The following is a 13,650-nucleotide window of genomic DNA, read 5'->3' as shown; positions in this document are numbered from 1 at the left end:
ACTACAAAGCTATACATGTGTACGAACGTACATGTCCAAACAAGCAAAGATACATACAAACATGCATAAATACATACATACAAGCATGCATACATACATACAAGCATGCACACATACATACAAGCATGCATACATACATACATACAAGCATGCATACATACATACATACAAGCATGCATACATACATGCGTGCATACATACATTCAGACTAACAGACATGCAACTAACAATTAGAAAGAAAACAACATTGCCTGCCTAAATAAATATGCACTGTTCAAACTCATCATACAGCCAGTTTAGAGAAACTACTTAATAATAATAATAATAATAATAATGAGAAAAAGAAAAACAAGAAGAATAACAATTACAGTCTGTTATGCTAGAGGTAATATGGAAACAAACAATAATCAAAGACTCTAAATGCATATAACAAATATTCTTTCAACAGAAACACACATAATCAAACAACAACATCAACAACAACATCAAAAACAACAACAAACAAGTTACTACTCTTTCAATAAACAGCTTGCATTGCAAGAAGCAAAGGTATATATATATATATATATATATATATATATATATAAATAAACACATACATAAATACATACATGCATACATACATACACATGTATCAACATAATCAATGCTTATAAGAGCCTTTTAAATATCTATTCATCTATCTATATATCAACTCCGTATTAATATTAATGATGTCACAATAATCATTTTTATAAATGTAAGTGTATATATATATATATATATATATATATATATATATTGCAGCTGTTTGTTATACATACATACATACATACATACATACATTCATACATACATACATACATACATACATACATACATACATACATACATACATACATACATACATACATACATACATACATACATACATACATACATACATACACTCTGCCAGATAAACTATTAGTTAAAAAACTAATTATGGGTGCCAGGGATTGTCATAAGTAAATATGAATTCTCTCTCACGGTATTATTATTCATTATTAATAATAATTAAAATTATTATTATTGTAGTTATCTTTATTATATGAAATTAAAAACAAATGTTTGCAATGAAATAATTTATTAAAGTGAAGAAAAAAACGCGGTTCAAAGTTAAATTTAATTCACCCAGTCAATCAAAAACAATCAGTCACTCAAATAACCAATTAGTCAATTAATTAATTATTCAATCAACCAACCTGAAAATCAACCAACTAGCCAACCAGCAAATCAACCAACCAACCATACCCATATTATAAAAAAATACATCAAGATAATCTATTTGTACATATACATATATATTATATATATATATATTCTATATATATTCTATATATATATATATATATATATATGTATATAAGATAAAATTATTAAAGCGTAAGGTATCAGATCATACTGATTTCCTTTACATTAAAATAAAATTCGCAGTAAGGCAATAGTAATAATATAATGACCAAATGTAAATAACAACAACAATAATAATAACAATAATAATAATAATAAAACCAGATAAATAAACAAAAGCAATAATAAGTAAAATGCAGAATATTAAAACAACTAAACCTTGAAAGAAATAAGTAGAGTGATTGTTAAATTTTGTTACATATACAATGCCAGCCAACAGAATCCATGTGTCTCTTAGTTTTATCATCATCGTCGTCGTCGTCATCAACAACTATGACGTCATTTACATAGTTCTCAGCATAAAATCATTATCATCATCGTCATCACAACTGACAGAAACATCTATATTATCATCAATAACGTCATCATTATCATCACCACCAACATCATCATCATCAGCTTAATCTTGTAAATCTATATTAATTCCTCTTTCCATTCAAATACCTGTAAAAGGATTAAATCCAGATACACCACGAGGTAGATTGGGATCTGGATTACCCATTCCAAAGTTTGAAGGCCCGGGTGGATAAGGAGATGGACCAGGGGGGTACATGGAAGACCCTGGAGGGTAGCATCCCCCTCCTGGCATGTTAGGTGGGCAGGGATTTCCAGAAAAACCATATGGTGGTGGATTAGGGTTTAAACCACCAAAATCTGATGGAGGGCAAAGTGGATATGCCCCAGATGATGGTGGCTGATATGGAACATTTGGTGGGTAAGCACCAGGCTGGGAGAAAGATGGATCAAGTGCAGATGGGGTGGGGTATGGTGATCTTCGATTCATTCCTGGCTGCCATTGATCATTTGATGTTGATGGTGCCGATGGTCGGTTAGGAAATTGTGATGCATAACTTGGAGGATAGGCACCACCTGCCATGTTTCCCTGGGGGTAGTTTCCTCCTCCTTTTCATCAAACAACATTGAATTTTAGCAAGCAAAAAGGTGAAAATAAAAGCAAATGTATTAGTTATTAGCTTAGTAAGGTGTGAAAATGTTGAAAAAAATAATCAGCAGACATTAGAGGTGAACTGAATAAATTGCATGTTAAAAACTAAAAATGAGCATTTCTAAAACACAAACATGCTAAAATAAAAACCCAAAAACGGCCAACCAAATAAAGTATTAATATACTATCCAATACACATACAGGAGGTAAACTGTAAACTACGCATACACAAACACAGCAATTATAAATACACACTATTTCTTCTCCTAGATTAATGAATACAGTTGAAAATAAGATATAAAGTCTGACATAAAAACAAAAGCTCATCAAAATGGGTGTAAAAAAGACCTTTAAATTTAATTTAATTTAAAAAAAACATAAAAAGCCCCAACTAAACTAACCTCCATATCCAGATGGAGCTGCCCATGCACCGGTCGGTTGGTTCCAGCCTGCTCCGGCATTTGGAGGTGGTCCCCATCCTCCAGCTCCACCCTGCTGGCCACCCCAGCCTCCAGATCCGCCACTTGGAGGTGGAACAGCTTGACCGATCGGGTAGTAGCTCATAATCGGTGTCTAAAGTTTTGTTACTTCTTGTATATTTCAATTTTTGAAAATTACAAAAATGAAATAAAAATCAAAATGTCACAAGTCAATCATCACAGCAGAACTAAACATCTGAGCTTCCTTATTTTATATTATATATATTAAAAAATGTTTAATTGATAAAATGAAATCTTAAATAGTAATTTAAAGTAAAACAAACCTTACTGTTGTGTCCCTAACTTCAATAAATCCCTAACTCCAACTTCAATTCAATCAACAATCGAAACGAATGGAAAAGAAGATTTTGCTATGAAAAAAAGTTGTCTTGAAATTAGCAAGATGTTTACAACTCGATTTCAGGTGTTATGATAATTCAATGGTATAGGGATTAGAATTTAGAGGTTAATTGTTATTTACAATATATTTTTTAATATATATATATACACGTGTAGGTAATGATTTTTTTATCAGTATATAAAAGTAAATTATTTTCTGCTTTTATTTGCTTGTTACATGTATTATTAGTATTTTTGTCTGTAGTAGTAGTATTAGTAGTATTAGTAGTAGTAGTAGTAGTCGTAGTAATTGTAGTAGAAGTGGTAGCAGTTGAAGTAGTAGTAATAGTAGTAGCAGTAGTAATAGTAGTAGCAGTAGTAGTGTAGTTGCAGTAGTAGTTGCAGTGTGTTTTTTCTTTTTTTTAAATTTTTGGTTTTTCTTAATTTAATATGTGATTAACGTTATTCATTCATTCGTTCGTTCGTTCATTCATAAGGACGTACATAAATTACACACAAACATAACACACACACCACACAACACACCACACACACACACACACACACACACACACACACACTCACACACACACGTACATACAGCCCGACTTGACACGCTTGAAAAAACTTGATGCTTATGTGTAAATCATAGACATCTTGATGTATTAGATGAGACATTTATGGTTTAAATGAACATACATTTGCATCTGGGGAATGATTGCAAGCCGCTAGCTAGGTGCAAATTTTGAATGTTACAGTTGCAGGGGCTACCGTTATCAGAAAATCGAATGTTATTGCTGATATATATATATATATATATATATTCATTACTCACTTTTTCATTCTCTCATTTATTTATTTATTCCTTTCTTTATTCGTTTGCTCGTTCATTTATCATTGAGATGTTTCTGTAGAATCATCATCAGTATACGGCAATGCTCTTGTAGCATCATGACCATCATCGATGTCGCTAATTAATTAATTAAATAATTAAGAATTTTGTATAGTTGGGTCATAATTAACATCATCGTCACGGTCGATATCATAGCAATGAAATTAAATTGAGAATTTCTGTAATGTCAAGGTCGGTTCTTTTGATGTGTTGCTGGTTCATGATCATCACGTATGTGCTTATATTGAAGCTTATGTACGTGTGTATGTGCGCGCGTATCCGTATGAGTGTAAGTAATGTAAGTGTAGATATAAGTATGCGAACTCTTTAAGTATTGTGCTTATTATTGCATTGCTACTAACATTTTCATTTTCAAAACTAAGGCGTGTATAGATGTTATACACATGTGGTGTGTTCAATCTTGTGCTTTCTTACACGTGCGGCATTTTGTTTTGATGCAGCGCATCATCATGTACTCACTGTACAATGTTGCATGTTTGGCTTGCCTTAACGTGCAATGTTAATCGTTCAATATAAATATGCCACTGTGCCAACATCTTGAGAAATGATTCTAGGCACAAAATCATGACCACAGCATGCTACCATAAGTCAAAAAAGGTTAAAATTGACGCAAATTGTCATCAATCGGCCATCTAATTGTCACGTGATGCGTTCCAAAGATTCGCGTTAGTTTTGATTCTTTGTTCGCCGACTTCCGTTGTTTTTAATGTAATGCTCTATTATGTTATTGTTTTTCCCCTTCTTAATGTGAAATGGTGTCTCGAAAATCGTTTTTTCAATAATTTCCTTGAGACCGGCAGAGCAAATTAGTAGAGGTACGTTTTGAATAATTAACTATTTATTTGTTTAATTAATAATTTTTATTATTTAAACACTAAAATTTAAATATTAGATAAAGTTAGCGACTTGCCTCTTTCAAAAAACCGTTTTTCTCATTGTCCCGTTGAATGCGTCTATTTTATTTGTAAACAAGGAAAATTAATCCAACGCGTCTGATAATATTTGCTAATATTTCGGAATAAATGACAAATATCCATTCAAAAAATCATCGTGCGTGTGTGTGTTGGTGCGTGTGTGCTATTTAAAATTAAAATTATTAATTTTACGGGATTAACTTGCTTTTTATTTTAGGTTTAGCTTTTAACTTTAACTTAAAATTAAAACATCACCAAGGTTGTTGGTGATGTTTGGTATTGCAATGCAAACGTGCTTTCTGAAATATTAGTATTAGAGCACAGTTAACTGGTGCTATTCTGCCATTCCTAGTTTGTGTGTATTGGTAATCTGTAGACTCTACAGATTAGAGTGTGGAGGCATGTGTATTTGATTGATTGTTAGATAGAGATGGGTTCTGCATATCATTCATATCACAGTTCATTTGCATTAATTTAATTAGTAAACAAATAGACCAGTATTCAAATTGTTCAACAAGTTATTCTCCATTTCATAGCTCAAAAATGTTCATTTAATATTTAAAATTAATAATTAAAATGTATTAAACTAAATATATGCATGGTGCATTTTCTAGAAATTTGTAAACTATGGAGCTAAGTTCAGCAGTCAGTTGAAAATTATACAAAACTAATAATAAAAAAGCAAATATTTCATTTTCATGTCTTAAAGTTAAGTACTAAGCAAGTTGAAACATTATTAATAAATGGAACTGTACTGTTATATTAATCATTAATGGTATAGGAATAAAGATGTTATGGTATAGAATAATTTTTTCTGCTTTTTTAAATTTTGTCAAAACTTGAAAGGTTTTCTTGTGTATAATTTTCAATGATATAATTAACTTTCTTATTAACAGCCAGACTGACAGCATATCAAATTGAAAATTTTCCTTACAAATTCATAGATTTATGAAGAATGACAAGAGTAAAATCAAACAAGACAGATAATTCTGGTAATTATTTTTAAATTTAGATTATCTTATTTGTGATAAACCACTTGAAGAATTAAATTTTATTGAATTTTTATAATTTGTATTTTATGTTAAATTTTATACAATTATAAATATAATTTTGTATAATTATATTTTATCTAATTCTCTGATTGGTACATTTGATAATTTCAGATCTGATAGACTTGGATCAGATTAAATCAGAACCTGAAGATTTATTAAATTTTTCAGGTAGATTTCAAAATTTAATGCCACTAATAACTTTTCTACATCAGTTGATTTAATTTTAAATATAAAATGTGAAATTTTTAAATTAATCAATCTTAAATTTAAAACCACACAGATAGTCATATAGTTTCCAGACCTTTTGATCAGACCTCCCTTTCTCAAAATGAGACCACGGGCACCCCTATCATCATTGCCCCACAACTATCTCCGAGAATCATGGCTCCTAAATCAATTATGCCCAGACCAATCGTACAGACAAGTCAGGGAGGGTTTGTTGTCGCAGTCAGTAGCCAGCAACAACAGCAACCTCCTAGAACGTTTTACTTCATCAACAATCGTTCTGGGGGGCAGTCGGTTCTTTTGAGTAGCTCATCCAACTCTCAGACCACCGTCAGAAAAATTCCGTACTCGGGAAATACCGGTCATTCCATTATCGAATCCAACCAAATCAGCAGAGTGAGAGGTAACCCTTCATCGATACAGGCCATTGTTTCCACATCCGGACCCAGGTTGTCGTCATTTGTCGTGGCCCAGCAGCAACAACAGCAGCAGCAGCATAAAATGACTCAGCAGCAGCAGAATGTTCTTTGCGTCAGCCAACATCGTGTCCCTAACAGTTCAGGAATGACTGTACTTGTTAGTCTCACTTCTTCTTTATGACATCTTTTTTTATATAAAATTTTTGTAATCTACAACATTTAAAAAATTAATTAGTAAACATTAAATAATAATAAATCTTCTAACCGACCAACCTGAAAAAATAGCAACATGGAGAATTGAACCCTAACTCCTTTCACCTGTTGCCAAACCGACCAATCACGGCTCCTACAGAGATCATGTTTGCAAGCAGGTCCATTGATGCTGATGGAACTGTTAAAACTGTCAAAGAGTTTCTTTGTAATTTCTGTCAGTTCAAGGTTTGTTGCTTGATTCTTCGGTGTCTTTGATGCTCTCTTTTTTTACTATACTTTGGCCTATTTTTTCCGGATAAATGTTATTTTTAAAATGGATCAAAGTTTTGTCTGATTGAGAGGATTTTGCTTTTGTGATTTGTTCCCTAGGCTAGTTTTAATTATTTGTCATTTATAATTTTAAAAAAATGCCTTTTTAGCTTATGTGGTTGTGTTTTTAATTGTTGTTATAAGTAGAAAAAACTCCCCACCAGGTGGCAGACCAGTCAGTTTATGAGACCCACAAAGCCACGCATTCATTCTCGTGCAACTACTGCAGTTTCAGGGCCTACAGCAGATTCGACGTCTTGAGGCATAAGAAGGAACTGCATCCACAATCTTCCGGTCTCTTTTGTGTTATTTTATTCACTGTTAAACATAATTATTAATTACAATTAATTTTGTTATTATAATTATTATGTTTTGTATAGTTTTATTCTTTAAAATGATTTCTCTGTCAGAGGTTGAAAATTTTACAACATGCATGAAAGCACATGCATAGGTCGATGATAGACTATATATTGGTAAGGGCCAAACATAGTAAGTATGTGAAGAATGTGAAGGCGATACCTGGTATGCTGCAGCATAATATGGTTGTGATGGATGTGACATCAAAAGAAATGGGGAGGAGGAGGAAGAAGGATAAGTTTGTGGCAAAGAGAAAGACATGGAAGTTGCAGGATGCAGAGGTGAGGAAGGCATTTGAAGTGAAGGTGGCTGAAAATTGGGAGAGTGGTAAGGATGGAGATGTTTGGGAGAGATACAGGGACTGTGTGTTGGCTACGGCAGATAAAGTATGTGGATGGACGAAAGGAAAGTGTAGGCATGGTGAGATGTGGTGGTGGGATGAAGATATAAGAAGGGTTTTGAAGGTCAAGAAGGAGAGGTTTAGGGTATGGAGAAAGGACATGACGGAGGAAGCGGAGTTTGAGTATAGGAAGGCTAAGAAGGTTGCCAAACAGGCAGTGGCAACTGCAATGATGAAAGCATCAGATAGGTTAATGAAGGAAATGGAATTTGATGTGAGTTCGAGGAAAATGTTCAAAGTAGCAAAGCAGTCAATGAGGGATAGGAAAGATGTTATAGGGAATGGATGTGTTTGGGATCGATCTGGCAAGTTGTGCATAGATGAGGAGGAAAAAGCTCAGGTGTGGAAAGCTCATATGGAAAGGTTGATGAATGAAGAGAATGAGTGGGATGGAGATGTGGAATCCGCGGTCACACACGGACCTATAGAGAAGGTGACGATGGAGGATGTAGAGAAAGCAGTTAGAGAAATGAAACTAGGTAAGGCGACAGGGGTTTCGGAAGTGGCGGCAGAACATATAAAAGCGAGTGGGGTGATAGGAATTGAAGTTATGATGAGAATTGCTAACAGTATGTTTGATGATGAAGGTATACCTGAGGATTGGCGACACAGTGTGTTGGTGCCGTTGTATAAGGGCAAAGGGGATGTGAGAGATTGTGGGTCATATAGGGGTGTGAAATTGCTAGAGCACGGATTGAAGGTAGTGGAGAGGGTGCTTGAGAGGTGGTTGAGAAATATGGTGACAGTTAATGAAATGCAGTGTGGGTTTATGCCTGGTAGGGGAACGGTGGATGCGTTGTTCATGGTGAGAATGTTGTAGGAGAATTATAGAAAGAAGAAACGAAGATTGTACATGTGTTTTGTGGATCTAGAAAAGGCTTTTGATCGAGTACCGAGGAAGGTCATTGAATGGGCGTTGAGGAAGAAAGGAGTGAATGAGAGACTTGTTAAAGCTGTGATGCAGCTGTATGAAGGGGCCAAGACAAAAGTGAGGGTTGGAAGGGGGATGTCGGACGCTTTTAGTGTTAAGGTAGGAGTGCATCAAGGATCAGTGTTATCACCGTTTCTGTTTGCAATTGTGATGGATGTTGTGTGTGGAAACATAATGGAGGGGTTGTTATTTGAGATTTTGTATGCAGATGATTTAGTCTTGATGGCTGATAGCATGGAAGAATTGCAGTTAAAATTCGACAGATGGAAAAGTGTTATCGAAAAGAAAGGGTTAAAAGTTAATATTGGTAAGACGAAGGTAATGGTGAGTGGGAAAGGTGGGAGCGAGTGATAAGTAAAATAGACCACTGTGGGGTATGTGACAGGAGAGTGAAGGCTAACTCGGTATTGTGTATAGGATGTCAGAAATGGGTGCATAAGAGATGTAGTGGTGTGAGGGGGGCACTGAAAAAGGTGGAAGGCACATTCAAATGTAAGAAATGTGTTCATGGTGTGATTAATAGGACGGACGCAAGGACGGGGTTGAGTGGTGGTATTGAAAGAGTGGAAAGCTTTGTTTACTTAGGGGATAAGCTGAACGCGGATGGAGGATGTTTGAGCGCAGTTACGGCTAGAGTTCGTGTAAGATGGATGAAATTTAGGGAACTGGGTGGGGTATTGTGTGGAAAGAAATGGTCAGTGAAGATGAAAGGGAGGGTATATAAAGCATGTGTGAGAGCAGCGATGGTATATGGTGGTGAAACTTGGGTGTTGAGGAGAGAGGAGGAAAGTGTACTGCAGAGGGCTGAAAGAGCTATGGTGAGGATGATGTGTGGGGTTAAAGTGAAGGATAGGAGGAGTAGTACAGAGCTGATGTCAATGATGGGACTGATGAGGACATTGTGACATTGATAAGGAGATCGAGATTGCGGTGGTATGGACATGTGTTGAGAAGGGATGAAAGGGTCGGGATTAGGCGAGCGTTGGAGTTCGAGGTTGAAGGAGTGGTAGGAAGGGGTCGTCCGCGATTGGGATGGAGAGAGCAGGTGGAGAAGGACAGGGTGAAAGCGGGGTTGCGTGATACTGAGGCGAGTGACAGATGTGGATGGCGTCGAGGGGTATTTCGGTTTCATCATAGGTAGCCAAACGGCAACCCCCGATCTCGGGGAAAAAAATGTCGTCTAAACGTGTGTTGTTGTTTGCATGAAAGCACATAGATAATAAAAGGAGAAATTTTATATTTATAATTGCTTTATAAATGTAATGTAATGTAATAGTTTTTAATTAATAATGTTACACATCAACAGAGGAGTTGGCTGGATACATCGAATTAGACAAAATGATTGAAAGTTATTCAATGATGGCTGCCTCATCGTCGTCATCATTCTTTCCGACATCATCGTCTTCGTCATTGATCCCACAGACTTCATCGTCATCGTCATTGCTAATCCAACCATCATCATCATTCTCATCGTCTTCTGGAGCATACTCGCTGTTGCAACCGTCGTCAAATCGTTTAGTTGCTTCTGTTTCTGGCACTAGAACTGTTTTCACTTTTATGCCGTCGTTATCATCATCATCCTCCTCATCATCATCATCAGTAGCAGCTGTAGCAGTTGTTTCATCATCGTCACTGTCATCATCTTCATCGTCGTCATCATCGCGTGTTGTGCACTCATTGAAAGCACCAACTATATCCCAAAGGTTGTGGCTGCCCAATCAGAGCAACAGCAGCAGCAATCAAGCAGTTCAGCAGCAGCAGCAGCAACCACAGCAACGTGAGGATGGTGATGCTGGTGGCAACGTTAATGATGGTGGAGAATCCAACAACATTAACATGAACAATGACGATGATAACAATTCAAACAGTGCTAGAAACAACGTGGATAAAAACTCTAATAGGGATGTTGCCAATGGAGACAGCAACACTGGGCAACAAGATGATGTCGAAGCTAAAGATAAACAACTTCAAAAAAATTCAAAATCCTTGGCACCGAGCAAAACTGACAACGGCAGATCAGCATCTAAAAATAGCAATGCCTCTGACTCCACCGACATTGAAATGGACAAAATGAAAGCACTCTCAGGCAATAGCAGCAATGAGAATCGGGTCACAGATGCAGCAGCTACTAAAACCAGGTCAAGCAGACCGAGAAGAGCTGCTACTAAAAGCAAACAATGCAGAGATTACGATTTCAGTGATGATAACGGTAATAATGTTGACGTGGATGATAATGATTATGAATGGGAAGAGTCTAGCAGTAGTAGCAAGAGAAGGAAAAGTAGTAAAAAGAATAAAGATGAGTTCATCAGTCAAGCTAGCAATGATAGCAGAGATTCCTCTAAGGCAAAAGAGAACGTTATTGTTGTTGCTTCTACTGCTGCAACAACAACAACTGCTACTGCTGCAACAACAATGATACATTCTGTCTCACTGGCTAGCTTACTAACATCCACAAACATTTTTAAATATCAGTGCAACATTTGTCAGTTTGCTACCTTTTCAAAAGAGAGCATCGAGTCTCATTCTAAAATTCATGATAAATCATCATTTACATCAACAACTCAGAGCCTGGCAACATCAACAACAACATCTTACAACAACAACAACAAACCCGAAACAATGACAACAACATCCATCAGCAAGTTGATCTCATCTCCTAGCACAGCAGTACCCAATGTAAAGTGGAGTTGTTTCTACTGCGAATTCGCCACCTCCATTCAAGCCACAGTTGTCAACCACGTCGTGCACGCTCATCCATCACAGCCCATACAGCTGAAAAGGATTGCTTTCAATCCGGGTGTATTTAATACTGCAGGCAAGCCCAACGACAGCAACAGTGCAAATAGTAACATTGGCAGCAGTTGCAGTAGAAATAGCATCTTAAATGTTACCGCTGGCGTTGGTTCACCAAGAAATCTGAACACATCTACCGCTTGTTCTACCATCATGTCAACGGACAACAACACAATGCAGCATTTAACCGCGCAGCAATCAACAACAGCATCACCATCATTGTTGCCTACCTCGGCAACATTAACATTGACTTCTGCTGCTACTACAGCTACTATTACAACAACCGCTACTGCTTCTGCACAAGATTCTGGAGGATGTCTCTGGGGCTGCTATTATTGCTCTGCTCAATCCATAGACAGGAGTCAGATCATACAGCATCTGAAAAAGGAGCATGTTAATTCAAAGTTAGTGGTCACAAGGCGAAGAATTACTCACGTCCCTACTGTCAGTGCAAAAATTAGTGAAACCCCAGACAATGCTGCTGGTGGTGTTGCTAAAAATACTGATTCTGACATTAATGGAGGAAGTATTTTTTCTACAACTTGTGCAACACCTTCTACTGATATTGTCAGCTCTGGTAATGCTATTAATGCTAACATCATTACTACTAAAGATTCAAATTCGGCTGAAGCTCTTACTACTTCATCCATCACCACTAATACTACTACTGCTACTGGGGCTAACGATACTCTGAGTAAAGAAAGTGATTCTAAACTGTTGGAGCCTGTGGCTAAAAGTGCAAAACGTAACTGTAGGAGGTCTAAAAAAACTTCCATCGCCGGTAACCACAGCAACAGCAACAATGATCAACAATCCGATCAGCAACAGCATCGAAGTTTGAGGAGTAGGAAGGAGGATTCTACAGATGATCCAACTAAACTTTTTGAAGGTTTTGTTTTTTTCATTTTGTTTTTCATCTCCCGGTGAATTAATACTTTTGTAATTTTTTAAAATGTGCTGAAACAGTTATAAAAGACTTTCAATTTTGGTTTTTATGTCGAATATTTATTCAAAATTAGATTATAAATGTTAATTTGAACTCTTCCTTATCTAGAAATTCACCCGCCGAAACGACGAAAGACATCAGCTTCGCCAGCAGCAACGTCGACAACGGCAGCTGCATCGACAGCCACAACTGCAACAATTACAACGTCAAACAGTGACAACCCGATTGATCTGCCTGATGAAACAATGACGACATTATCATCCTCAACAACTGATGATAGTAACAGTCGCATGTCGCCTCCTCTCCTACGCATTGACCTGGCTGAAGATGAGGAAAACTCAGAGAAGTGCATCCCTAATTTGAATGCTAACAACAGCCCTAACAAAACTGTCAATGATAGCTGTAGCACAGACGGCAGTTCTAAACTGGCCATTGATATTAACTCGAGTTACGATGACACTATCAATTCTGTTATTGCAAACTGCTGCATGTACGATGATGAGAACGAAGACGATGGTGGTCTTGATGACGGTGACAACAACAAAGAAGTGTCAAACAATTTTTACAAGACAATGGAAAATAAATCGTACACGAGCAATAAGACAAGAGTCAATTCAGCTGCTATGCAGTGGAAATGTGCTTATTGTCCATTTGGAGCTATGCTCAGGAATAAGATTGTGCAGCACGTTACTTCCATTCACTGTAACTGCCCTGTAAAGTTCTTTAATATCGGTTCGTTTGGCTATACTTGTATGAGTGATTTAGAGATGGAAATTGAACCTGAACTAAATTTTGCTTAAGTAAAACCGAACCATGACTTTGAAACTGCTGACTTTTACGAGCTGACTGAACCGTCTTTAAGATAACTGAACAGAGTAGCATTTGCTGTGTCGCCAGTTTTGCAACTTGCATATTTCTACAAGAAACTGATGTTAACGTCGTAAAGCGCTTGTTTTTGGTCAAAATTTAGGCATTTTTTA

The 13,650-nt window shown here is 36.4% G+C and overlaps 2 protein-coding genes across 2 annotated transcripts in view; one reads left to right on the top strand and one right to left on the bottom strand.

Moving 5' to 3' along the window:
• The window catches only part of HELRODRAFT_191562 (hypothetical protein), a 7,735-nt gene extending 4,533 nt beyond the window's left edge, over positions 1-3,202 (bottom strand). The window contains exon 1 of the mRNA XM_009018718.1: positions 2,779-3,202. Within this exon, the coding sequence (XP_009016966.1) occupies positions 2,779-2,941 (163 nt within the window). The 5' untranslated portion in view covers positions 2,942-3,202. The remainder of the gene's footprint in view (positions 1-2,778) is intronic.
• Positions 3,203-4,672: 1,470 nt separating this feature from the next.
• On the top strand, positions 4,673-13,470 carry HELRODRAFT_172045 (hypothetical protein; the record flags this gene model as incomplete). The annotated part of the gene is made up of 7 exons (XM_009018717.1): positions 4,673-4,705; positions 5,637-5,667; positions 6,355-6,875; positions 7,004-7,156; positions 7,405-7,534; positions 10,235-12,613; positions 12,779-13,470. The coding sequence occupies 7 exons, from the start codon at positions 4,673-4,675 to the stop codon at positions 13,468-13,470; spliced, it is 3,939 nt and encodes a 1,312-aa protein (XP_009016965.1).
• Positions 13,471-13,650: the final 180 nt, after the last annotated feature.

This window comes from Helobdella robusta, assembly GCF_000326865.2.
Source record: "Helobdella robusta unplaced genomic scaffold HELROscaffold_22, whole genome shotgun sequence".
NCBI classification, from domain to species: Eukaryota; Metazoa; Annelida; class Clitellata; order Rhynchobdellida; family Glossiphoniidae; genus Helobdella; species Helobdella robusta.
Note: the sequence above shows the minus strand (reverse complement) of the source record. Positions and strands in the feature narration are given on the sequence as shown.